This window comes from Nomascus leucogenys, chromosome 1a (assembly GCF_006542625.1).
Source record: "Nomascus leucogenys isolate Asia chromosome 1a, Asia_NLE_v1, whole genome shotgun sequence".
NCBI classification, from domain to species: Eukaryota; Metazoa; Chordata; class Mammalia; order Primates; family Hylobatidae; genus Nomascus; species Nomascus leucogenys.
Genome location: NC_044381.1, coordinates 61,728,944 through 61,755,942, shown reverse-complemented (window position 1 = coordinate 61,755,942; position 26,999 = coordinate 61,728,944). Strand labels below are relative to the sequence as shown.

Below are 26,999 nucleotides of genomic sequence, written 5' to 3'. Positions count from 1 at the left end.
TTAAACAGTCCGTACTGGGATGGCCCCACGCCTCCTCAAAGATGGGGATGTTTTACTATGTTGCCAACATCATACATCAGCTAGCAGTTTTAGCCATAAAGATATTAGCATATGAATCTTTCACTGCAGAAAATCAAGAACTAAAAGATGGCTCCCTATTTACTTGGCTTGCAACCTTCAGCTCTTCAGACTATTTCTTTCTGTCCAAAGTCCTCAGTTAGATACAGAATTGTTTGTGGAGCTCTGGGGTCAATCATCAACCATCCTATGATTACAGTAGGTAGTCAGGCAGACATGAGCAGAACAGGAGAGGGCCACCCCACCCCCTACCGGGAATGCCATGTGACCATCAGGTGATGGTCAGGTGGTTGTTAACTGTTGCGCTAAAATAGTAATTGGTTGCAGCTGGTACCAGGGACTGGCATTCTTCCAATAGATAGAAAAACCTGAAACTGGTGATTAGCTTCCTGATGAGATCTCAGGAGTTGGGTGAGTAGGGTTGGGCATGTGCACTAAGAGGCAAAATGGTGAAGTTTAACTGGTATATGATCTTCCTCTAGGAGCATTTGACTGGTAAGGGATGAAGGCCTCAAGTGAGCATGTGCAAACTCCAGGACTGTGCATGTGGCCCCTTGCAAGTGCTAGCAGACCACTGACCACTGCACATGCAGACAGCTCACCGCAAGGGAAGAATAAGGGGAGAAGTAATGCAAGACCCCAGAAGTATACCAACATATAAAACCCCAAGTTAAAGGTCAAACCGTGCACTTAATCTCTCAAGTTGCTCACTTGGCCCTCTTCCAAATGTACTTTACTTCTTTTCATTCCTACTCTAAAACTTTTTCTTTTTCTCTCTCTTTTTTTTTTTTTTTGAGACAGTCTCACTCTGTTGCCCAGGCTGGGGTGCAGTGGTGTGATCTGGGCTCATTGCAACCTCTGCCTCCCAGGCTCAAGCAATTCTCATGCCTCAACCTCCCAAGTAGCTGGGACTACAGGTATGCGCCACTGCACCCAGCTAATTTTTTAATTTTTAATAGAGACAGAGTTTTGCCATGTTGGCCAGGCTGGTCTTGAACTCCTGGCCTCAAGTGATCCGCCACCTCTGCCTCTCAGAGTGCTGGGATTACAAGCAGAGCTGCTGCACCTAGCCTGCCCTAAAACCTTTTAATAAGCTTTCACTCCTGCTCTAAAACTTGCCTCGGTCTCTCCTTCTGCCTTATGACCCCCAGTCGAATTCTTTCTTCTGAGGAGGCAAGAACTGAGGTTGCTGCAGACCCGTACAGATTTGCCGCCAGTAACATATTTTGGTGCCGTGTTACTCGGATACGTTCTGCGGCTAACACTGTTTTCTTCTATTTCTTAGCTCTTGTGCTTCCTTTATTTTTTATTTTTGAGACGGAGTTTCACTCCTGTTGCCCAGGCTGGAGTGCAGTGGCGTGATCTCGGCTCACTGCAACCTCCACCTCCTGGATTCGAGCAATTCTCCTGCCTCAGCCTCCCAAGTAGCTGAGATCACAGGCACACACCACCATACCTGGCTAATTTTTGTATTTTTAATAGAGACAGGGTTTCACCATGTTGGTCAGGCTGATCTAGAACTCCTGACCTCAGGTGATTCACCCGCCTCGGCCTCCCAAAGTGCTGGGATTACAGGTGTGAGCCACTGTGCCTGGCCTCCTGTGCTTCCTTTAAAAGCCCTTATGTCTCATTTCTCAGAGGCCTGAAACATACACTGAAGAGTCAGAGTAGCAGCATCCCAGACACTCACTTCTTGGCCCCCCACGTGGTTCTTTCAAAGCCTGGCATTTGTGGAGGAGTGAGGATCACTGCAAGTTCCTCTCAGCCACCTGTCAGCTCTGGAAACTTCAGATTCCTTATCAGTACAGTGGGATAGCTGGTAATGGCTATCTCAGTTGTAAAAAGTGTGCTTCTTGGAACTTTAGAAGATGTAACTGAGTGCTCGCAGGCAAATGTTACATCTCTCCTTTGCTAATAGAATCATTTCAGTCTCTTCCGTGCCACATCCTCCAGATGCCCCTAATGTATTGACTGCAGAGACATTTAAATGAATTAGGAGGCATTAACCACTGACATTTCTATTTCAGTTGCAGGAAAAATGTAATCAACAAGGAAGCCAACCTAGTATTCAGAGATCAAGGGAGGTTCCTGGATCCACAGGCCCTTCGGGCTGATGTCTTATAAATAGATCACATTCAGGCTAATCTCATATCATGTGTCTTTGGGTGTGAAGGACTAGAAAAAAATAAACTTGTTAGCTAAATAAATCCTGAATGGATAGAGGCTTGAGTGGGAGGTGTCAGCTGAAAAGATGTGATCGCATGTCTGTAGGCCATCTGTGTGTTTCGAGGGAAATTATGACTGAGAGGTTGTGAGAATGAAAGGAAGACCATATGACACCGAGGTGCCTCTCTTGAAATTAGATCCCACAAAAATCCAGTATGGCCTGTGTTAACCTTGCGGGAAGAGAAATGCCACACCACCCACTGCATGACCAAGCCATTTCCCGTGGCTGCGGTAACAAATGGCCATGTCTAAAGAAAGCAAATTCATTATCTTACGGTGCTGGAGGTCAGAAGTCTGAAATGTGTCAGCAGGGCTGCATTCCCACTGGAAACTCTCGGGAGACTCCGCTTCTTTGCCTTTTCCAGCTTCTAGAAGCCGCCCAAATTCCTTAGCTGTGACCCCCTCCTCCCTCTTCAAAGTCAGCAGCATAGCACCTTGAAATCTGTGACCTCTGCCTCCATAAACACAACTCCTCTTTCTTCAGCTCTCCTCCATCCTTGTGATTATGTTGGGCCTACCCAAATAAGCCAGGATAATTACCTAATCTTAAATCCTTAAGTTAAGTACATCCACAAACTTCCTTTTGTCAGGCTCCAGGGATTAGAACGTGGACATCTTTGGGGAACCATCATTCAGTCTACACACCAAGTTGTCAAAGTTATTTTTGTTTCCATGGTGACTGCTGGGTCAAACTGGCATGCAGGTAAACTGCTTCTGTGATTGTCACTGCTCTGGTGGCTGGCATTTCTCCTCTGTTTTTCATAGATTATACAGAGCTGGGTGTGAAACTGACCCAGTAGTCCCATTGACTGTTCTTTTTGATAAACACAGAAATTGATCCTTCTGGTCTTAAAGTTTGAAACTTTTGTTTTATCTGAGTTCCTTCCTCAGGAAAGGACCTTCAGACCTCTGCAAAAGGGTATCAAAGAACTGCAACTCACCAGATCACCAGGGTCCTGACAATGAGATGCCAGACCCCTCATTCATCATGACTGCTTACTTGCCTCTCCCTAGTTCCTGTTTTCTTACACATCGTTACATTTCTTCCCTGCTATGCAAATCTTTCGTTTTAGTGGGTCAGGGAGATGGGTTTGAGACTGAGCTCCCATCTCCTCAGCTGCAGCACCCTGCTAAAGCCTTCTTCCTTGGCAATACTCGTCTCAGTGATTGGCTTTCTGTGCGGCCAGCAGCAGGACCTGGACCAAACCTGGTGTTTTGGTAACAGGTGCACAATGGTCATTTAATCAGGGCCTATCTCAGGGGCTGTGTTCAGCACCAGGTCTTATTTTTAATCTAAGAAAACAAGAAAATGGTTTTATTCAATGTTGAGTCAAAAATGCTAGAATTTGAGGAAATGTAAGAGATGGTGTGATCCAAGAATGAGGTGCAGAGAGGCTGATGGGACTTGCTGAGGTCAACAGCTATAATAATTAGTGAACCAAAAAACTAGCACCTGCTCCCTAGTTCTCCTCTCATTACATCACCTGGATTGTGAATTAGGCTTGGGAAGCACTCTGGAATTAGTGATGGCGTATGTGATTTTGTCATTCCCCACCACTGTGATAGCGGGTAAATAACGTAACATTAAAAAAAAACTAAAGCCGGCCGGTCACGGTGGCTGACGCCTGTAATCCCAGCACTTTGGGAGGCCGAGGCAGGTGGATCATGAGGTCAGGAGATGGAGACCATCCTGGCTAACACAGTGAAACCCCATCTCTACTAAAAACACAAAAAATTAGCTGGGCGCGGTGGCGGGCGCCTGCAGTCCCAGCTACTTGGGAGGCTGAGGCAGGAGAATGGCGTGAACCCAGGAGGCAGAACTTGCAGTGAGCCGAGATAGCGCCACTGCACTCCGGCCTGGGCGAAAGAGCGAGACTCCGTCTTAAAAAAAAACAACAAAAAACAACAAAAAACTAAAGCCCAGCATGGTAGCTCATGCCTGTAACCCCAGCAATTTGGGCGGCCAAGGTGGGTGGATTGCTTGAGCCCAGGAGTTTAAGACCAGCCTGAACAACATGGTGAAACCCTGTCTCTACAAAAATTACAAAAATTAGTGGGGGCATGGTTGTGTGCACCTGTAGTCCCAGCTAGCCTGGAGGCTGAGGTGGGAGGATCACTTGAGCCTTGAGAGCTTGAGGCTGCAGTGAGCTGTGATTGCACCATTATACTCCAGCTTGGGTGACAAAGCAAGACTCAACCTCAAAAAATAAAATAAGATAAAATAAAAAACCCAAGAGAAAGAAAAGTTAGATTTTCATGAAGTTCACTGATCTAAGGTAACCATTCTTCATCAGTGTGGCTATGGCAAAATATGACAGAATGAGGGGAACTGGATTTCAGTCTCAGGATGGAGACTTTTTTTCTTAGTTTCAGAGATATGGTCTAAGGAATATCGTTGAAACGTGTCTGAAGGGAAAAGAATCTAGCTTTCTTGAACTTTAAAAAAAATGCTTGTTTTTCTTCAAAGTTTATAGAGAAGCATTTGTTGAGGGCTCACTATGTGAATGTGGTCCTAAGTCCCGAGAAAAAGACAGACAAGATTTTATTGACATTTATTATTTTTTGAATTTTCAAACTCCTGAAAATACAGAGAAAGACAGTTTTAAATTAAATTTTAAATTAAATCAAATTAATGCAGTACTCTTCATGCTGCCAAAGTAGGGCATGTAATAAAAGATGTAATGATCGCAAAATGTGAAATGTAGTTCAAAGTACGTCCCTACTCCTTTTAAATTCCCTATGGTTGGGAACTTACTTCTCTGCTTACCTTGAACTGCTTAATCTGCCAAAATTGAACAAGCCAAAGCATTTAGGCATGGTTAAAGTACGGAAAATTCAAAATTTGGATAAACTCTGAGGCAGATGGAAGAAATAAGTGCCAGCCCTACCACCTGCCTCAACCCTTTATTGTTTGGGGTCATACTTTTCCCGCAGGCCTGGCTTGCTGATTCATGGCTTATTTTTTCCCTATAGTATATGTTAAGTCAGTTTCTTCTATACCATAAGTCACCCCAAAGGAGCAAGGCAGTTTGCTTTGGAAACCAAATGAATATTCTCAGGTTACTTGCCGTCTTGTGAAACATTTGTAACCATATTTTGGAATATGGAAACATTTAGGGAAATGAAAGTAGTTAGAGGTGACATGGCTAGTTTGACTTGGAGAATCACTAACATTTTTCCTTCTTTGTAGCCTTGTGGTAGGAAGGTAAATTAAGCAGAAGGAGGAGAGGAGAGAAATGGTGTTGAAAGGGATATTTCTCAGATGAGTTGGAGGTGGTGGGGGAGACATTGGGAATATTGAAAACCAAAGTCAATTTCAGATCAAAATTCCTTCCACCTACAAGGGTCTGAGGTTTCTGAAGTGGGCTAATTGACAATAGCCATCATTTTGTGATAGTCAGGTCAGGCTTTGAGACTGATTGATCTGCCAAGCATTTTAGATATGGGCCACTGACTCAGAAATTGCACAAAGAATGATTGCAGCAGCGAGTAGTTACAAGTTCATGCAGTTTCAGAATTCCCTTGAAGAGAGTTCTCTTGAAGAGAGTTCTCTTGAAGCACTCTGATGTGTTCTTTGTGCAGCCTTTGGTTGAATACCATTCAATGCCACCTGACGGAGAGAAAAGAGGTAAGGAAATTCCTTTTTTTTTTTCTTTTTTGAGACGGAGTCTCGCTCTGTCACCCAGGCTGGAGTGCAGTGGCGCAATCTCAGCTCACTGCAAGCTCCGCCTCCCGGGTTTCCGCCATTCTCCTGCCTCAGCCTCTCCGAGTAGCTGGGACTACAGGCGCCGGCCACCACGCCCGGCTAATTTTTTTTGTATTTTTAGTAGAGACGGGGTTTCACTGTGGTCTCGATCTCCTGACCTCATGATCCGCCCGCCTCGGCCTCCCAAAGTGCTGAGATTACAAGCGTGAGCCACCGCGCCCGGCTGAGGTAAGGAAATTTCTTGGGAGGTACAACCTATGTGGCCTCAGATGCTGCAGATAACTAATAGGTTAAAAAGAATACTAAGCAAAACTTTAGTTTTATCAAGATACGAATCTAGCATTTCCACCATTAAGAATGGTTCATTTCATTATTTTACGTTTAAGAACTCCCACTTAGACTATTGTAGTTGGGTACATTGCATACACAAGCTTTGAAACCGTAAAACAAAAAAGCTTTCAAACTCAGATTGTAAAAGCCATGCAATTGCCGTTGACTATGTGGAATTTCTGAAGTGCAAGCTGTTTTGAAGCTTCCTGATAATCATCCCCCAGTTTTATCCAGGTTGTGAGTTATTCAAAGGGCTGAATGTACAGAAGGATCCTTTAGATGTGTTAAGTGCCTCTCAGAAATGGAGGCGTATGTATGACCTCACTTAATTCCTTCCCTGATTAAAGAAGTAATGCATGTTCACTGTAGAAAACACAAAAAAGGCCGGGCGCGGTGGCTCATGCCAGTAATCCCAGCACTTTGGGAGGCCGAGGCGGGCGGATCACGAGGTCAGGAGATCGAGACCATCCTGGCTAACACGGTGAAACCCCGTCTCTACTAAAAAATACAAAAAATTAGCCGGGCGAGGTGGTGGGCGCCTGTAGTCCCAGCTACGCGGGAGGCTGAGACAGGAGAATGGCGTGAACCCCCGGTGGGGGGGGAACCTGCAGTGAGCCGAGATCGCGCCAATGCACTCCAGCCTGGGTGAAAGAGCAAGACTCCGTCTAAAAAAAAAAAAACACACACAAAATGCACACAAGGACAAAATAAGTGACAGTAACATCCTGTAATTCTACCACCCCAGTTTCAGTTGTAGGTAGGAGGACAAAAGGAGCAATTCCCCAAAGACAGCAAAACGTGATGACTGGAAACGGACAAAACGGTAGTTTCTCAGCTGGGGATGATTTTGCTCTCCCTTTCCCAGCACATCAGGTAATACCCAGAGACATTGTTATTGTCAGAACTGGTTGGGGCGGCAGAGTGGGGTTGGAGGTGCTCTTGGCATCTAGTGGGTAGAAGCTACGATGTTGCTGTACATCCTACAATACAAAAGACTGCCCTCCATTACAAAGAATTCACCTGCCCAAAATGTCAATAGTGCAAAAGTTGAGAAACCCTATTGATAAAACTATCAAAAGCATGAGGTTCAGTTGTTTGTTTTGCATCAGTGTAAATGGCAAATTTCCCAAATTAGGAAACTGCTCTTCCGAACACCGTAGTCATTCCAGGCCTTCGACCCATCAAGAACTATTGTTAATATTTTGTTGAATAAGCTTCCAGGCTCTTTCTTATACATAGAGTATTTTAATCCTAATTCTGGTGTCTGTCTGGCTAGATGACTCTCTGGCCACATTCGGGAAGAGAAGAGCCAACATCTCATGGGCCCAGGGAGTCTGGATATCTTTCCCATTCCATAAAGAAGGGGCTGTGACTAGCAGAGGGGAGAACTGACCTTGGAGAGGGGACCTAAACTAGAAAGATTGAACAGAACTCAAGTAACCCTCTTAATACCAAAACGCCTTGTGATGTGACCCCATGATTCTCATCCTCTCTCCAAACTAACTTTGATCTCCTCTAATTTTTGTTCTTCCCTTCCAATTCCACAGAAAAATTTAGAGTTTTGTTTTGTGGATTTTTATTCATCAGTGGTATACTGAACGTACTTGTTGGCAACTGAATTTTTTCCCGATCAATATGTTTTAGAGATTCCTCCATGTTAACAAAGGGATCTGGTTCATTTTGAGTGTTGCATAGCACTCCATGACCTCCATATAACACAGCTGAATGAATAGTTCCCTATAGATGAACATTTAGGTCATTTCTTTTTTTATTTTTTTGAGATGGTGTTTCACTCTTGTTGCCCAGGCTGGAGTGCAATGGCATGATCTTGGCTCACCGCAACCTCCACCTCCCGGGTTCAAGTGATTCTCCTGCCTCAGCTCCCCAGGTAGCTGGGATTACAGGCATGCGCCACCACACCCAGCTATAATTTTGTATTTTTAGTAGAGATGGGATTTCTCCATGTTGGTCAGACTGGTCTCGAACTCCCTACTTCAGGTGATCTGCCTGCCTCGGTCTCCCAAATTGCTGGGATTACAGGCGTGAGCCACCGCGCCTAGCCTATTTAGGTCATTTATATTACTTTACTATTAAACATAATGCTGCAATGATAACCTTGATACATGTGTTAAATGTAAATATTTTTCTGCAGTAGATACCAAGAAATAGAATTGCTTTGTCGAAGGCTGTGTTTATTTAAAATTTTAATGGAAATTCACAAATTGTCTAAAAAGATGCTGAACCAATCTAAGCTGTCATTGAAAATGTCTGAGCGTTCCCATTTCCCCATACTAACTCCTGATATAATAAAACTTTTATACTTTTTACCAATCTGGTGGGTTAAAAATATTATATTGTTTTCATAATTTGCATTTCCTTGATTTTTACTAACAAGGTTGAGCAGGCTTTTATATTTGTAGGTTACTTATATTTATCCTTCAGGGAATTGCCTTCCTACTTCCTTTAATAAGGTATTTACTCTTGATTGTTGGTCTTTTTAAAATTGTTTTTGAAGTTTTTTATTCTGGATAAATATTAATGTTATCCATGTTTCTTATATTTTCACCCAGTTAATTCCTTATCTTTTACATTTTGGAATTATCACACATTTTATAAATGTTAAACTCTTCATCTATTCAAATGTATTCATTATTTCCTTTACAACTTTGGGGTTTGGGATTTTTTTTTTTTTTTTTTTTGAGACAATGTCTTACTCTTGTCACCAAGGCTGGAGTGCAGTGGTTCAATCTCGGCTCACTGCAACCTCTGCCTCCTGGGCTCAAGCAAGCTTCCTGCCTCAGCCTCCATGCTGAGTAACTGGGAACATGGTGATGCAAGCCACCATGTCCGACTAATTTTTGTATTTTTTTTTTTTGCAGAGACAGGGCTTCACCATGTTGCCCAAGTTGGTCTTGAACTCCTGAGTTCAAGCAATCCACCCACCTCTGCCTTCTAAAGTGCTAGGATTATAGGCATGAGTCACTGTGCCCGGTCTGGATTTTGGATGTTAAAGAGCCTCCCTTCTTTCCTTCCTTCCTTTCTGCCTTCCTGCCTTCCTTCCTCTTTCTCTCTTTCTCTGTTTCTTTCTCTTTCCTTCTTTCCTTTCCTTTTCTTTCTTTCTTTCTTTCTTTCTTTCTTTCTTTCTTTCTTTCTTTCTTTCTTTCTTTCTTTGAGACATGGTCTCACTCCATTGTTCAGGCTAGAGTGCAGTGGCGTGATCACAGCTCATTGCGGCCTCAACCTCCTGGGCTCAGGTGATCCTCCCGCCTGGCCTCCCCAGTAGCTGGGACTGCTACAGGTGTGTGTTACCATGCCTAGCTAACCTCCATTCTTTCAAACTTAAAATGTTTCCCAGTATTTTCTAACAATGTTTCATTATTTGGATTTTTATGTTTTGGAGAAGGCCAGTTTCACAGGCATGCAACTGGTGCACAGGGCCCAAGTTTAGAAGGGCTCTGAAAATTGTGTATTACTTTTTTGTGAGTATGTGAGTGGTGTGAATGAGACAGTATATAGATTATTAGGAAGGTGTGCTATGGAGTCAAAGTACTCACATTTGAATCTTGTCTATAAGACTCATTAGCTATGTGACTGTGCAAATTACATGATCGTTCATGTCTCAGATATCTCATCTTTAAAATGGGGATAGTGACAGGATCCATCCAGCTCTTTTCATTGTTTTGTTGGTGTAACGTAGCCCTGGCAAAGCCCTTAGTGTAGCATCTGGCATATGAAAGTTTGTTGTGATAAGCATTTTCCCTGTGCTTATTTTAATTAAAATTTTTAAAGTGTCAAAACTTACCTTGAATGTGGACCTCTTCTATACAGTACTGACCAGGTTTTGCCTGGCAGGTTCCCAGGTCTAAAAGACATCCATGGAAGGGGATTGAAAGATTGCATGCTCTGCAAATCAAACCTCCAACATCTCCAAGTACAGGGGCAGAAAAATGAGAAAGTAGTGATAGATAAAAGAGAGAAAAAGAGGAAGGAAGAGAGATCAAAAAAATAAAGTAGTGATTTTTGACTTTATATATATATATTTTTGTTATATATAATTTTATGTTATATATATTAAATATATATTTTATTAAATATATATTTTATGTTATATATTAAATATATATTTTATTAAATATATATATTTTGTTATATATATTTTATTATATTTTTTTTTATGTTTTGGAGAAGGCCAGTTTCACGGGCATGCAACTGGTGCACAGGGCCCAAGTTTAGAAGGGCTCTGAAAATTGTGTATTGCTTTTTTGTGAGTATGTGAGTGGTGTGAATGAGACAGTATATAGATTATTAGGAAGGTGTGCTCTGGAGTCAAAGTACTCACATTTGAATCTTGTCTATAAGACTCATTAGCTATGTGACTGTGCAAATTACTTAATCGTTTGTGTCTCAGATATCTCATCTTTAAAATGGGGATAGTGACAGGATCCATCCAGCTCTTTTCATTGTTTTGTTGGTGTAATGTAGCCCTGGCAAAGCCCTTAGTGTAGCATCCGGCATATGAAAGTTTGTTGTGATAAGCACCCTGTGCTTATTTTAATTAAAATTTTTAAAGTGTCAAAACTTACCTTGAATGTGGACCTCTTCTTTACAGTACTGACCAGGTTTTGTCTGGCAGGTTCCCAGGTCTAAAAGACATCCATGGAAGGGGATTGAAAGATTGTATGCTCTGCAAATGTGTATATATATATATATATATATATATATATATACACTTTTTTTTTTTTGAGACAGTGTTGCACTCCTGTTACCCAGGCTGGAGTGCAGTGGCACAATCTCGGCTCACTGCAACCTCCACTTCCCGGGCTCAAGTGAGTGATCCTCCCACTTCAGCCTCCCAAGTAGCTGGGACTACAGGCACACACCCACCGTGTCCAGCTTTTTGTATGTTTAGTGGGGAGACGGGGTTTCGCTATGTTGCCCAGGCTGGTCTCTCTGCTTTGGCCTCCCAAAGTGCTGGGATTACAGGTGTGGGCCATTGTGCCCAGGAAGTAAGCAATATTTTAAAAATTCTAAAACCTAACGTAAATTATTATTATTATTTTTTGAGATGCAATTTCACTCTTGTTGCCCAGGCTGGAGAGCAATGGCGTGATCTCGGCTCACTGCAACCTCCACCTCCCGGGTTCAAGCGATTCTCCGGCCTCAACCTCCTGAGTAGCTGGGATTACAGGTGCATGCCACAATGCCCGGCTAATTTTTTGTATTTTTAGTAGAGACGGGGTTTCACCATATTGGCCAGGCTGGTCTCAAACTCCTACCTCAGGTGATCCACCCGCCTTGGCCTCCCAGAGTGCTGAGATTACAGGTGTGAGCCTCTGCACCGGGCTAAAATTATTTTTTATTTTGAGAATTTAATGAGGGAAATTTCGAAGCGTATGCTGTATTTATGAATTGAAGCACCTTGAACTATGGTAATCAGTCAGGAGCCCAGGTCGTCTAAACAACTTAGTTGGTTAAAATTCATTCAGTTCCTCAGTGCTTAATTAAATCACACCAAATTTATTTTACCAGAAAATTTAATTTCAGCCACATATTCACTGTTAGGGCTTAATTTCAGTGCCTAAGGTAGCATATTATATATAGTCAATTCTTCATGAATATTTATTGCTTCATTAATGTTTACATATTGGTTATCTTCCATACTCAAATTTAGTGGCTTGAAAATGTTATTCATTTTGTTTATATAGAAATAGCCCAGAGATTCTTGAACTGGTCAATATTGATAAGGTTGGAAGACATTATCTAGAAGATTGTTTTCCAAATTCTACTGTGCATCAGATTTATTTAAGCAGATTAAATAAACTCACAGATTCCCAGAGCCCCCAAAAACCTGAGTTAGAATCTATGGAAGGTGGGGCTTGAGAATTTGTATTTTAGATCTGTAGAAATAGCTGAGGGGATATGATTTAGCTATCAATGTCTAGACCAATGTTTGTGAATCGTTGATTCTTCCAATTCAGGGATCTTTCTTTTTTTTTAGAGACAGAGTCTTGCTCTTTTGTCCAGGTTGGAGTGCAGTGGTGCAATCTAATCTCACTGCAACCTCCACCCCTCGGGTTCAAGCAATTCTCCTGCCTCAGCTTCCCGAGTAGCTGGGACTACAGGCGCCCGCCACCACGCCCAGCTAATTTTTTGTATTTTAGTAGAGATGGGGTTTCACCGTGTTGCCCAGGCTGGTCTCGAACTCCTGAGCTCAGTCAATCCACCTGCCTCAGCCTCCCAAAGTGCTAGGATTACAGGCGTGAGCCACCGCGGCCAGCCTTAGGGACCTTTCTTATAGCTTCTGCAGGGAGCTTTGGCCAGTGATAGAGAACTGATCACCATTAAAAACAGCTCAGATTGTTAAAAGATTCTTTTGAAATTGAGCCAGAATTTCTCTGAGTGCTCACAGTTTCCATCTTCCACTATATCATGACCACTGCCATGTCACTCCTATTCATTGATGGCCCCAAAGAAGGGTTTACCAGATGTTTTCTGCAATGTGTTTTATATCTCCCTCTGCCATATTGGGAGATAGAAGAGAACATTTTTAATAGAAAACAGTCTGGCTGATGAGGCTAATTAACCTTTGTTGATGATTTTCCCCAGGCTCAACCTCATCTAAAGACACTTCGGAAATTTCACATTGGTTCTGCCACTAAGCATGACAGACTTTCCATTCATAATCAGTGATCAATCAACAATTTTTTTTTTGAGACAGAGTTTCACTCTTGTTGCCCAGGCTGGAGTGCAATGGCATGATCTTGGCTCACCGCAACCTCTGCCTCCTGGGTTCAAGCAATTCTCCTGCCTCAGCCTCCCGAGTAGCTAGGATTACAGGCATGTACCACCACGCCCAGCTAATTTTGTGTTTTTAGTAGAGACGGGGTTTCTCCATGTTGGTCAGGCTGGTCTTGAACTCCCGACCTCAGATCTGATCCACCCGCCTCAGCCTCCCAAAGTGCTGGGATTACAGGCGTGATCCACCACACCTGGCCAACCAACAAATATTTTTAAAGAATGGAGCTTATATCAAGCACTCTACTAAGCCATTTACATTCATAAGCCCAATTATTTCCCAAAGTATACATTTCAGGTAGGTATTATAGATGTCTGCATTTCACATAAAAGAAAACTGAGGCCTTAATAGCTTGGGTAAGTGGAAGAAAGAGTGAAAAATAGTCTGTTGGAATCTAAGTCCCTGCTCTTAGCAAGCACACTACCTCCTTGGAGCTCCCTACCTTTTGCATATCCCAAACCTTCTGATCACTCTCTTCATACTGGAGGTCTTGGTTCTTCTTGGATCAGGATCAATTGCCTGCCTGGAATACTAGGCCTGCTGTTTCTTCAGGTCATCCTGGAGTAAGTTTTCCTCCTGAATTTGTGATCATTCAATCTCACAACTTGCCCTTAGAGACTCATCACGTTACTCAGACCTTTGGTGCCAAGAGGCCCCCTGAGGTGGAGAGCTCATGTGATATCAGATCACTGTCCTTCTTGCCCAAGGCCCCTGGACTGGTTTCCTGGGTGAGATCTGTTCCAGTTTCTCTCCCCCTCTCTCAGACTGTCTCTCTGATTCCACACCCAACAACCATAGCCTTCTTCTTCCTGAAACCTTGACCCTGACATGCTTCACTATGTCCGAAGATGACTCCTTAACTTTAGGCCTTTTCGCTGTCATTGTTCAGTTTTCTGCTTACTTATAAATATGTTCCTGGATCCCATTTTCTTTCTTCCAGTCTGTTTTGGTTTGAACATTTACTGTTGATTTTATTAACATATCTACTATATAATATATTCCAATTTGGCCACTAAGTTTAATGCTTTAGGTTAGATGTAAAATGAATTATTTCCTTAAGTGTTTAATTCTGAAGTGTGCTATTCTCTTTATTACTTTATTAGCTGAGAAAGATCTATTATATATATAATTATTTAAATGCATACTATAATTCATATATATATGTGTGTATATATATATATATTTTTGGGGGGTGGTGGTGGGGAGGAGATGGAGTCTCGCTGTGTTGCCCAGGCTGGAGTACAGTGGTGCAATCTCTGCTCACTGAAACCTCTTCCTCATGGGTTCAAGCGATTCTCCTGTCTCAGCCTCCCGAGTAGCTAGGACTACAGGCGCATGCCACCATTCCTGGCTAATTTTTGTATTTTTCAGTAGAGATGGGGTTTCACCACGTTGGCCAGGCTGGTCTTGAACTCCTGACCTCAGGTGATCCACTCCCCTTGGCCATCCCAAAGTGTCGAGATTACAGACATGAGCCACTGCACCCGGCCTATAATTCATATATATGTATATTTAAACATATAAATCATGATGATGTGATCTTTTAAAATAACCACCCCTTACTTCATGGGCAGTCCTGCAAACCAGGTAAGTACCAACAACAAAATTTCTCTTTATGCTGAATTTTCTTCTTTTGCCTATACCTCTTTCTTATGTCCAGCAAAATTAATGCAACCCCTGAATCATTTTCTTATGACACCCAAGACACTGAAGATGTTTTCTTATGATTTTTCATGGATTCATATGCTTCCTTTCACATTCGTTATAGGAAACAGTATGAGGACTTCAAATGCAGCAGAGACCTAAGCTGTACAATTTGAATTTCTTGCTGCCCTCCCTCTCTGCAAGGGGTAATCAGAACTCCATTGTGCACTGCATTTAGTAATGAGGGTAGCGTAGGAAGCAGATGCCAGAGACTGGTGGTCTTGTGTTCCAGATGTGGTGTGTTTAACTTGCATAGAGTTTTCAAAAATTGTGTTAGTTGTCAACATTTAAAAATTGGGAGAGTTATCCTAAGAATCTGGGTTTCTCGCTTCTCCTGAAGAATCAGGAGATTTGGCAGTCTTGGGCTCCACTTTCTCTGCGGCAGCAAACATCTGCAGCTGCATACCAGCTGCCCTTCCTTAGAAGAGCCTTTCCTCTTGTGTAGCTAGCTGGCTTCCCTCATTTATATTAGGTGGCCAGAAACTTTATGAATGTGAGTTGGTGACTGCAGTATTTGATATCAAGTCTCCAATCTATGCTGCTTTTGTTATGATTAATTCACTTCCTTTGCCATGCTTATAAGGGCTTCTGGACCAGTTTGGTTAGTTCTAGCTCAGTGATATTAATAGCAATGTGTGGTCCACCACCTCTCAGCTCAATTTCCTCATCTATAAAATGAGAAATAACAGCACCTAACTTAAAGATCATGAGAATTCAATGAATTATTAATAATAATAATGAAATGTTTAGAACAGAACCTGAATATATAAGTGCTCAATAAATGTGAGCTCTTATTATTAATTGAGTCCTTACTCAGGCCATGCTATAAGCACCCAGAGATAGAACCCAGAAGTTAGCAGGCAGAGTCTGTTAGAGTCAGAATGTGGTTACCAAGAGTACATCTAGAAGAAAGAGCAAGAGAAGGTGGCTTCTACAGCAGTACTTTTCAGATTCCCTTATTTAAGGTCACTCTCCACTTAGTCATATGGCAATTCTACAATTTTTTTTTTTTTTTTTTTTTGAGTCGGAGTCTCGCTCTGTCGCCCAGGCTGGAGTACAGTGGTGCGATCTTGACTCACTGCAAGCTCTGCCTCCCGGATTCGTGCCATTCTCCTGCCTCAGCCTCCCAAGTAGCTGGGACTACAGGCACCCGCCATTGTGCCCAGCTAATTTTTTGTATTTTTAGTAGAGACGGGGTTTCACCGTGTTAGCCAGGATGGTCTCGATCTCCTGACCTCGTGATCCGCCCGCCTCAGCCTCCCAAAGTGTTGGGATTACAGGTGTGAGCTACCACGCTCGGCCCTACAATTTCTTAATAATTTTCTATCCTTTTAACTTATGCTTTCCTAATGACTTACCACCTAAGAGGCAGCATAAGATAACACCAGCAAAGACAATCCTTCTCATTCTGATTTCCAAGCCAAAAAGGAGATGAAAGGAAAGACACGTCCCACTGATTTCTGGGGAAGTGATAAAGTTACACATTTATGTTAGCTATTTTAAAAAGGGAAAGGACTGTTTAAGTTTTATTGATTTCATTAAGACAATATAAATAAGTTTATTTTGTGAAGGAGGAAAAATAAGCTACCTGTCTTTATAAAAAAGTCACCATATGGCTGGGCGCAGTGACTCACGCCTGTATTCCCAACGCTTTGGGATGCCAAGGTGGGAAGATTGCCTGAGGTCAGGAGTTCAAGACCAGCCTGCCCAACATGGTGAAACCCCGTCTCTACTAAAAATAAGAAAATTAGCCAGGTGTGGTTGTGGGTGCCTGCAATCCCAGCTACTTGGGAGGCTGAGGCACAAGAATCGCTTGAATCCAGGATGCAAAGGTTGCAGTGAGCTGAGATGAGGCCACTGCACTCTAGCCTGGGGGACAGAGTGAGACTGTAAAAAAATAAATATAAACCCATAAAACTTCTAGTTCCAGAACATTTTAAGTTATTTTATTACCAAATATCACCTTCTCTCTTCACTTTTTCCTCAGAATTATAATGGTTTCATACAAAAATATGAAGTGAAATAGATGGTATTTCTAGAATAATATCCTGTTAGAAATCCTTTTAACTATTGGCCAAAAGGAAAATACACATATTCGTTCATGCTCCTTTATGAATTATTATTATTATTATTATTATTTTTGAGATGGAGTCTCACTCTGTTGCCAGAGTGGAGTGCAATGGCGTGATCTCAGCTCACTGCAACTTTGGCCTCCCAGGTTCAAGCGATTCTCCTGCCTCAGCCTCCCAAGTAGCTGGATTACAGGCGTATGCCACAACACCTGGCTAATTTTTGTATTTTTAGTAAAGACAGGGTTTCACCATGTTGGCCAGGATGATCTTGATCTCTGGACCTCACGATCCACCCACCTTGGCCTCCCAAAGTGCTGGGATTACAGGCGTGAGCTACCAGGCCCGGCCTATGAATTATTAATAATACTTTCACTGCAAAAGACCTTATTTATGAGGGAAAAGCATTATGTGATGGTTAACGATAGTTAATACTTATTAAAATGAAGGGAAGAAATTGTAAGATTGGGTAAAGTATAATATTTCAGTTATTCATGACCTACCTATCTTTTTCATTAAGGTACTATGGAAATTTTCCTGGGTCTGAACTTCCTTAAAAGGATGAAAACGAGTACAATTTCTGATGTGATGAAGTCTGTTACAACTGAAAGTGACACTCTGATCCACTAGATTCCAAACGGTTTAAACAGTAAAAATTGACCGTGTAAATGCGAATATTTTTTCACTTGAACACTCTCATCTGTTTGGAACTTAATTTCCTTACTCATGAGATTAATATAATAAGTCTAAGTTGGTCAGTAGTTAAACTAACTGTAAATTTGGCTGAAGTTGCTATGTTCACTATGCAAAGATTAGGTAATTCAGAAATAGATAGCCTTGTGGGCATACTATCTATTTATTATGTAAAGTACTTGGTCTTAGTTTTTAAAAAAATTCCATATAGTCTTTAAAGCAACACTTAGTGCATTCAGAAAGCAATTTGAATTTTTAAAAAGTTTATTTCCAAACTAATATATAGTTCCAAATTAATATACATTATTTTTGAAAAAATGAAAGTATTAAGAATGTTAAAATCCCCTTTGACCATGTTCCCATCAAACCCAGTGTCTCCTCCAAATGTAACCACATTATCAATATGTTGAGTATCTTTTTTTTTTTAAATCATTTCCTAAAGTTTATTCAAGGGTACTTTTTCTTCTGTGCATTTTCATCATAACACTTATAACATAGGATTATATATAATAATACTTTCTCTTTTACTTTTGCAAAAATAATATAATACTCTACATATTATTTTCCCCCTTCTATTTGATTAAAAAATGAATGTTTAAAATCTTCCTATGTCAGTCTTTCAAACTTTCATTATTTTTCATTGCTATATAATATTTTCTGGTATGGATACATCATATTTATCCATTTCCTGGTTGATGAGCACATACATTCTTTTTTTTAAAATAACAAACAATGCTGTAATGTGTATATATGGACTTGGGCACATATGCAAATTGTTTCTCTAAGACAGATCCTGAAAATTGGGATTGCTTCTCCCAAGGCCTATCAAACTGCCCCTGAAAGTAGCTATAGAAATTTTGCCATCCACTGGCCAGGCACGGTGGCTCACGCCTGTAATCCCAGCACTTTGGGAGGCTGAGGCAGGCAGATCATGAGCTCAGGAGTTCGAGGCCAGCCTGGCCAGCATGGTGAAACCCCTTCTCTACTAAAAATACAAAAAAATCAGCCAGGCGTGGTGGCAGGCACCTGTAATTCCCACTACTCAGGAGGCTGAGGCAGGAGAATCGCTTGAAACCAGAAGGCAGAGGTTGCAGTGAGCCGAGATTGCATCACTGCCCTCCAGCCTGGGCAACAAGAGAGAAACCCTGTCTCAAAAAAAAAAAAAAAAAAAAAATAGAAATGTTTCCACCCACCAGCAGAGTATGAATACTTCCTCCCCATATCCTCATTAATATTGAATCAAAGATTTGCAAAATAATATTTATTAACAGCTAGAAGTCTAGATTAACATTATCTTTTGCCTAGCAAGTTGCAGAGATGAAGAAATAGATGTATTATTATTGACAAATGGTGTTCTCAAGTATGCACTTTTAGTCAAAGGGTGGGGAAATGTAAATGAGTGTGTGTGTGCGTATGTGTGTGTATTAATATGTATGTTAGTACCTATACTCAAATATACATACATAAATACATAATTTGTATTACCCCATAGCTATAACTTTGTAGTCTGTTCTTTTTAAAACTTAACTTCATATTTTGAGTATTTATTTTGTCATTAAATATTTCTTTCTTTTCCTTTTTGAGACGGAGTTTTGTTCTTGTTGTCCAGGCTGGAGTGCAATGGTGCGATCTCGGCTCACCGCAATCTCTGCCTCCCAGGTTAAAGCAATTCTCCTGCCACCGTGCCCGGCCAAGAATATATTTTTAAAGCTCCTGTAATATTCAGCCATATAGAGTTACTATAATTTATTTAATAATCCTCTCATGTTTGGGGATCTTTCATTATAATTTTATTTGTGTTTAAAATTTTCTTTAGGGTAAGTTCTTAGAAACGAAATTATCAGAACAAAAACATAAACCGTTTATATAAGTTGGCCGGGCACAGTGGCTCACGCCTGTAATCCCAGCACTTTGGGAGGCTGAGGCGGGGGGGTCACCTGAGGTCGGAGTTCAAGACCAGCCTGACCAACATGGAGAAACCCCATCTCTACTGAAAATAAAAAATTAGCTGGGCGCAGTGGTGCATGCCTGTAATCCCAGCTACTCAGGAAGCTGAGGCAGGAGAATTGCTTGAACCCAGGATGTGGGGGTTGCAGTAAGCTAAGATCACGCCATTGCACTCCAGCCTGGGCAATGAGAGTGAAACTCCGTCTCAAAACAAAACAAAACCCTTTTATATAAGCCTTTTGATACACATTGGAAAATAGTTTCCTAGAAAGATAATACCAATTTAGAGCTACAGTGTGGCATATTCATCTTCAAATTCATGACTAGACCATAATAACCCCTCAATTAATGCTACTTTTGCTTCCATTCCTTCTTGAGATTTTCCTCTTGTTTAAATGTCTTCATTACAAGTTTTTCTTTGGCTCTAATGTGCCACTATTAAAAATTTATTTTCTTGAATGAAAGTGACATTATCTGATTAGTCGATCAACAAACATAATGTTCATACAAATATAAACTCGTAGGTATTAATGATGATATTTTTCATGATATATATTATCTGTTTTTCCTTTCCTTTAGTGAAAATTGTTTTTCTGACACCTCCTAATTGATATTAAGACCAGCCTGCCCAACATGGTAAAACCCTGTCTCCACTAAAAATACAAAAATTAGCCAGGTGTGGTTGTGGGTGCCTGCAATCCCAGCTACTTGGGAGGCTGAGGCACAAGAATCGCTTGAACCCAGGATGCAAAGGTTGCAGTGAGCTGAGATCAGGCCACTGCACTCTAGCCTGGGGGACAGAGCAAGACTGTAAATAAATAAATAAATAAACCCATAAATCTTCTAGTTCCAGAACATGTTATTTTATTACCAAATATCACCTTCTCTCTTCACTAATTGATATCTGTAGGCCTTTATATTTTATTTGAGGTGGCAAAATACCCGCTCCAAGTAGACTGTGAAAGGTATGTATATTGTAACCCCCACAGCAACTACATAAACAATAACACCAAGAGATACAGCCTCTTAGTAATCAGTAGAACAAGTAGGCAGAAAATTGGCAAGGATAGAGAAGACTTGGAATTCTTTTAAGTGTTCATGGAATATTCACTAAGACAGACCATATAATGGTTCATATAACAAACCTTAAAGTTTTTAAAGAATAGAAATCATTTAAAGGAGTTTCTCTGACCATAATGAAAGCAAATAGACTTTCATATCTATTTCATGTGGGTGACAGATTTTTGGCAAAAGTCAAGAAGAGACCTGTGTTCAACAAATAATGCTGAAACAATCACCTGTTCATGCCTTTTCCCTAAAAAATACACCTCAACTCTTACCTTACACTTTATACAAAAATTAGTTAAAAATGCATCATAGAGTTAAATATAAAACATAAAAGTATAAATTTTCCAGAATAAAACATAGGATAGTTTAATTTTTGTTTGAGACAGAGACTTGCTCTGTCACACAAGCTGGTGCAATGGTGCAGTCACGGCTCACTGAAGCCTTGGCCTCGCGGCTCAAGTGATCCTCCCACCTGAGCCTCCCGAGTAGCTGGGACCACAGGTGCATACCATTGTGCCCAGCTCATTTTTAATTTTTTTTTTTTATAGAGACAAGGTCTCACATGTTGCCCAGGCTGGTCTCAAACCCTTGGGCTCAAGTGATCCTCCCACCTCAGCCTCTCAAAGTTCTGGGATTATAGGAATGAGCTTATAAGGAGAATTTTTGTGAAAGCAGAGTTCTTAGACACCAAAACCATGATTCATAAAAGTAAAAAAAAAAAAAAAAAAACTAATAAATTGAACTTCATCCAAACTAAAAATATTTGTTCTCCAAAAGACAAGAATGAAAGGACAAGCCATAGACTAGAAAAAAAATATTTGTGGCTGGGCGTGATGGCTCACGCCTGTAATCCCAGCACTTTGGGAGGCCGAGATGGGTGGATCATGAAGTCAGGAGATCAAGACCATCCTGGCTAACACAGTGAAACCCTGTCTCTACTAAAAATACAAAAAATTAGCTGGGCATGGTGGTGGGCGCCTGTAGTCCCAGCTACTCAGGAGGCTGAGGCAGGAGAATGGCATGAACCCAGGAGGCAGAGCTTGCAGTGAGCTGAGATCACACCACTGCATTCCAGCTTGGGAGACAGAGCCAGACACCGCCTAAAAGAAAAAACATAAAAGAAAAAAGTATTTGTAAATCATGTGTCTGATAAAGGCCTTGTATTCAGAAAACATATAAAAATTTCAGTAATATGAAAACAACTCAATTAAAGAAAAATAAGCAAAGGCTCTAAATAGACATTTCCCCAAAAAGGATACATGGATGTCAGATAAGCATATAACAAAATGCTCAATATCATTAGTCATTAGCAAAATGCAAATTGAAATTATAATTAGATACCAATATATACCTATATTGAACAGCTTAAATAACTTAAAAAGAAACTTGACAATACCGGGTAATGGTGAGGATGCAAAACACTTGGAAATCTCATTTATTGCTGGTGAGAATGCAACATGGCACAACGTCTTTGGAAAAGAATTTGGGAGATACCCAATAAAGATAGACATATACTTACCATGTAACTTAGGAATCTCATGCCTATGTATCTACTCTGGAGAAATGAAAGTGTACATTCACTCAAAAACCTGTATGTGAATGTTTACAGCAACTTTATTCATAATTGCCTCACACTGGAAATAGTCCAGATGCCCTTCAATTGATGAATGGATAAACAAATTGTGCTTTGTCCATACAATAGAATACTACTGAACAATGAAAAGTAATGAACTACTGATGCACAAACAACACAAATGGATCTCAGTTTCCTTATACTGAATGACAGAAGCCATACCAAAAAGGCCACATATTCTTGGATACCATTTACCTGACACTCTTGAAAAGGCAAAACTTTTTCCTGGAGAGTGGTTGACAGGGGTTAAGGGTGAGAGGAAGGATTGACTATGAAAAGACAGCATGGCTGGGCATGGTGGCTCACGCCTGTAATCCCAGCACTTTGGGAGGCCAAGGTGGGCGGATCATGAGGTCAAGAGATCGAGACCATCCTGGCCAACATGGTGAAACCCTGTCTCTATGAAAAATACAAAAATTAGCTGGGCATGGTGGCACGTGCCTGTATTCCCAGCTACTTGGGAGGCTAAGGCAAGAGAATTGCTTGAACCCAGGAGGCAGAGGTTGCAGTGAGCCGAGATCGTGCCACTGCACTCCAGCCTGACAACAGAGTGAGACTCTGTCTCAAAAAAGAAAGAAAGAAAAAAACCCTAAAGACTCATCCAAAAATCTCCTAGATCTAATAAATGAATTAAGTTTCAGGATACAAAATCAATGTACACAAATCAGTAGCACTGCTATACACCAAGAATGACCAAGCTGAGAATCAAATCAAGAACTCAATCCCCTTTACAACAGCTGCAAAAAAAAAAAAAAAAAAAAAGTTAGGAATAGACCTAACCAAGGAGGTGAGAGATTTCTGCAAAGAAAACTGCAAAACACTGCTGAAAGAAATCACAGATGACACAAACAAATGGAAACACATCCCATGCTCATATATGGTTAGAATCAATATTGTAAAAATGACCATACTGCCAAAAGCAATCTAGAGATTCAATGCAATTTCTATCAAAGTACCATCATCATTCTTCATGGAAGTAGAAAAAACAATCCTAAAATTCACATGGAACCAAAAAAATGCTCACATAGCCAAAGCAACACTAACATAAAAGAACAAATCTGGAGGCAGCACATTACCCAACTTCAAATTATACTACAAGCCTATAGTTACCAAAACAGTATGGTACTGGTATACAAATGGGCAGGTAGACCAATGGAACAGAATAGAGAACCCAGAAATAAAGTCAAATACTTAACAGCCAACTGGTCTTCAACAAAACACACTAAAACATAAAATGGGGAAAGGACACCCTATTCAATAAATGGTGCTGGGATAATTGGCAAGCCAAATGTAGAAGAATGAAAGGGGACCCTCATCTCTCACCTTATACAAAAATCAACTCAAGGCTGGGCATGGTGGCTCATGCCTGTAATCTCAGCACTTTGGGAGGCCAAGGCAGGTGGATCACAAGTTCGGGAGATCGAGACCATCCTGGCTAACATGGTGAAATCCCGTCTTTACTAAAAACACAAAAAATTAGCCGGACGTGGTGGCAGGCGCCTGTAGTCCCAGCTACTCAGGAGGCTGAGGCAGGAGAATGGCGTGAACCCGGGAGGCGGAGCTTTCAGTGAGCCGAGATCACACCACTGCACTCCAGCCTGGGTGACAGAGCGAGACTCTGTCTCAAAAAAAAAAAAAAAAAAAAAAAAATCAACTCAAAATGATCTGAGACTTAAATCTAAGACCTGAAACCATAAAAATTCTAGAAGATAACATTGGAAAAACTCTTCTAGACATTGGCTTAGGCAAGGAATTTATGACCAAGAACCCAAAAGCAAGTGCAACAAAAACAAAGATAAATAGATGGGACCTAATTAAACTAAAAAGCTTCTGCTCAGCAAAATAATAATGATAATAATCAGCAGAGTAAACAGACAACTCACAGAGTGGGAGAAAATCTTTGCAAGTTATGCATCTGCCAAAGGACTAATATCCAGAATCTACAAGAAACTGAAACAAGTCAGCAAGAAAAGAGCAATCCCATCAAAAAGAGGGCAAAGGACATGAATAGACAACATCTCAGAAGATTAAAAACAGCCAACACATGTGAAAAAACCCTCAACATCACTAATTATCAGAGAAATGCAAATTAAAACCACAGTGAGATACCACTTCACTCCTGCAAGAATGGCCATAATTAAAAAATCAAAAAATAATAAATATTGGCATGAATGTGGTGAAAAGGGAACACTTTTACACTGCTGGTGGGAATGTAAACTCGTACAACCACTATGGAAAACAGTGTGGAGATTCCTAAAGAACTAAAAGTAGAACTACCATTTGATCCAGCAATCGCACTACTGGGTATCTACACAAAGGAAAAGAAGTCATTATATGAAAAAGACACTTGCACATACATGTTTAGAGCTGAACGATTCACAATTGCAAAAATATGAAACCAGCCTAAATGCCCATCAACCAACAAGTCAATAAAGAAAATGTGGTATATATACACCATAGAATACTACTCAGCCATAAAATGAAACAAAATAATGATCTTTGCAGTAGCTTGGATGGATTTGGAGGCCATTATTCTAAGTGAAGTTAGCTCAGGAATGGAAAACCAAATATTGTATGCTCTCACTTATAAGTAATAACTAAGCTATGAGGATGAAAAGGCATAAAAATTATATAATAGGAGGGGGGCTGGCAAGATGGCTGAATAGGAACAACTCTGGTCTGCAGCTCCCAGCAAGACCAATGCAGAAGGCAGGTGATTTGTGCATTTCTAACTGAGGTACCTGGTTCATCTCACTAGGACTGGTTACACATTTACTAATGCAGCCCATGGAGGGCGAGCAGAAGCAGAGTGGGGCATTGCCTCACCTGGGAAGTGCAAGGGGTTGGGGAACTCTCTCCTCCAGCCAAGGGAAGCCGTGAGGAACTGTGCCATGAGGAATGGTGCACTCCAGCCCAGATGCTATGCTTTTCCCGTGGTCTTCACAACCCATAGACCAGGAGATTCCTTCGGGTGCCTACACACCCAGGGCCCTGAGTTTCAAGCACAAAAGTGGATGGCTGTTTGGGCAGACACTGAGCTAGCTGCAGGAGTTCTTTCTCCTACCCCAGTGGCATCCAGAACACCAGCGAGACAGAACCATTCACTTACCTGAAAAGGGGAGCTGAAGCCAGGGAGCCAAGTATTCTAGCTCAGTGGATCCCACCCCCATGGATCCCAACAGGTTAAGATCCACTGGGTTGAAATTCTTGCTGCTAGCACAGCAGTCTGAAGTTGACCTGGGACACTCGAGCTTAGTGCAGGGAGGGACAGCCACCATTACTGAGGCTTGAGTAGGCAGTTTTTCCCTCACACTGTAAACAAAGCTGCCAGAAAGTTAGAACTGGGTGAGGAACCCACTGCAGCACAGCCAAGTGGCTATACCTACACTGCCTCTCTAGATTCTTCCTCTCTGGGCAGGGCATCTCTGAAAGAAAGGCAGCAGCCCCAGTCAGGGGCTTATAGATAAAACCCCCATCTCCCTGGGACAGAGCACCTGGGGAAAGGGGCGGCTGTGTGCACAGCTTCAGCAGACTTAAATGTTCCTGCCTGCTGGCTCTGAAGGGAGTAGTGGATCTCCCAGCACAGTGCTTGAGCTCTGCTAAGGGACAGACTGCCTCCTCTAGTGGGTCCCTGACCCCAATGCCTTTTGACAGGGAGATACCTCCCAGCAGGGGTTGACAGACACCTACAGGAGAGCTCCAGCTGGCATCTGGCAGGTGCCCCTCTGGGATGAAGCCTCCAAAGGAAGGAGCAGGCAGAGCAATCTTCGCTGTTCTGCAGCCTCCACTGGTGATACCCAGGCAAATAGGTTCTGGAGTGAACCTCCAGCAAACTCCAGCAGACCTGCAGAAGAGGGGCCTGACTGTTAGAAGGAAAACTATCAAACAGAAAGCAATAGCATCATCAACAAAAAGGACTCCCATGCAAAAACCCCATTGGAAAGTCACCAACATCAAAGACCAAAGGTAGATAAATCCATGAAGATGAAGAAAAACCAGCACAAAAAGGCTGAAAATTCCCAAAACCAGAATGCCTCTTCTCCTCCAAAGGATCACAACTCCTCACAAGCAAGGGAACAAAACTGGATGGAAAATGAATTTGACAAATTGACAGAAGTAGGCCTCAGAAGGTAGGTAATAACAAACTCCTCAGAGCTAAAGAAGCATGTTCTCACCCAATGCAAGGAAGTTAAGGACCTTGATAAAAGTTTACAGGAACTGCTAACTAGAATAGCCAGTTTAGAGAAGAACATAAATGACCTGATGGAACAGAAAAACACAGCACGAGAACTTTATAAAGCATACACCAGTATCAATAGCCGAATCAATCGTGGAAGAATCAAAAGTGGAAGAAAGGATATCAGAGATTGAAGATCAACTTAATGATATAAAACATGAAGACAAGATTAGAGAAAAAAGAATGAAAAGGAACGAACAGAGACTCCAAGAAATATGAGACTATGTGAAAAGACCAAATCTATGTTTGATTGGTGTACCTGAAAGTGATGGGGAGAATGGAACCAAGTTGGAAAACACTCTTCAGGATATCATCCAGGAGAACTTCCCCAACCTAGCAAGACAGGCCAACATTCAAATTCTGGAAATACAGAAAACACCACAAAGATACTCCTCGAAAAGAGCAGCCCCAAGAGACATAATTGTCAGATTCACCAAGGCTGAAATGATGGAAAAAATGTTAAGGGCAGCCAGAGAGAAAGGTCAGGTTACCCACAAAGGGAAGCCCATCAG

General features: G+C 41.5%; 1 protein-coding gene across 3 annotated transcripts; it reads right to left on the bottom strand.

Moving 5' to 3' along the window:
• Positions 1-4,844: 4,844 nt before the first annotated feature.
• Positions 4,845-25,511, bottom strand: C1AH9orf57 (chromosome 1a C9orf57 homolog). 3 transcript variants are annotated; one of them, XM_030809980.1, is made up of 5 exons: positions 16,199-16,247; positions 15,776-15,782; positions 10,924-11,024; positions 10,143-10,265; positions 5,760-5,914 (listed from the first exon to the last, which is right to left on the bottom strand). In XM_030809980.1, the coding sequence occupies exons 1-5, from the start codon at positions 16,245-16,247 to the stop codon at positions 5,760-5,762; spliced, it is 435 nt and encodes a 144-aa protein (XP_030665840.1). The 3 variants fall into 3 exon arrangements, with proteins under 3 accessions (XP_030665844.1, XP_030665832.1, XP_030665840.1); XM_030809984.1 differs by lacking the exons at positions 15,776-15,782; positions 16,199-16,247 and adding an exon at positions 17,413-17,523 and having other exon boundaries at positions 4,845-5,914; positions 10,924-10,983; XM_030809972.1 differs by lacking the exons at positions 15,776-15,782; positions 16,199-16,247 and adding an exon at positions 25,360-25,511 and having other exon boundaries at positions 5,240-5,914; positions 10,924-10,983.
• Positions 25,512-26,999: the final 1,488 nt, after the last annotated feature.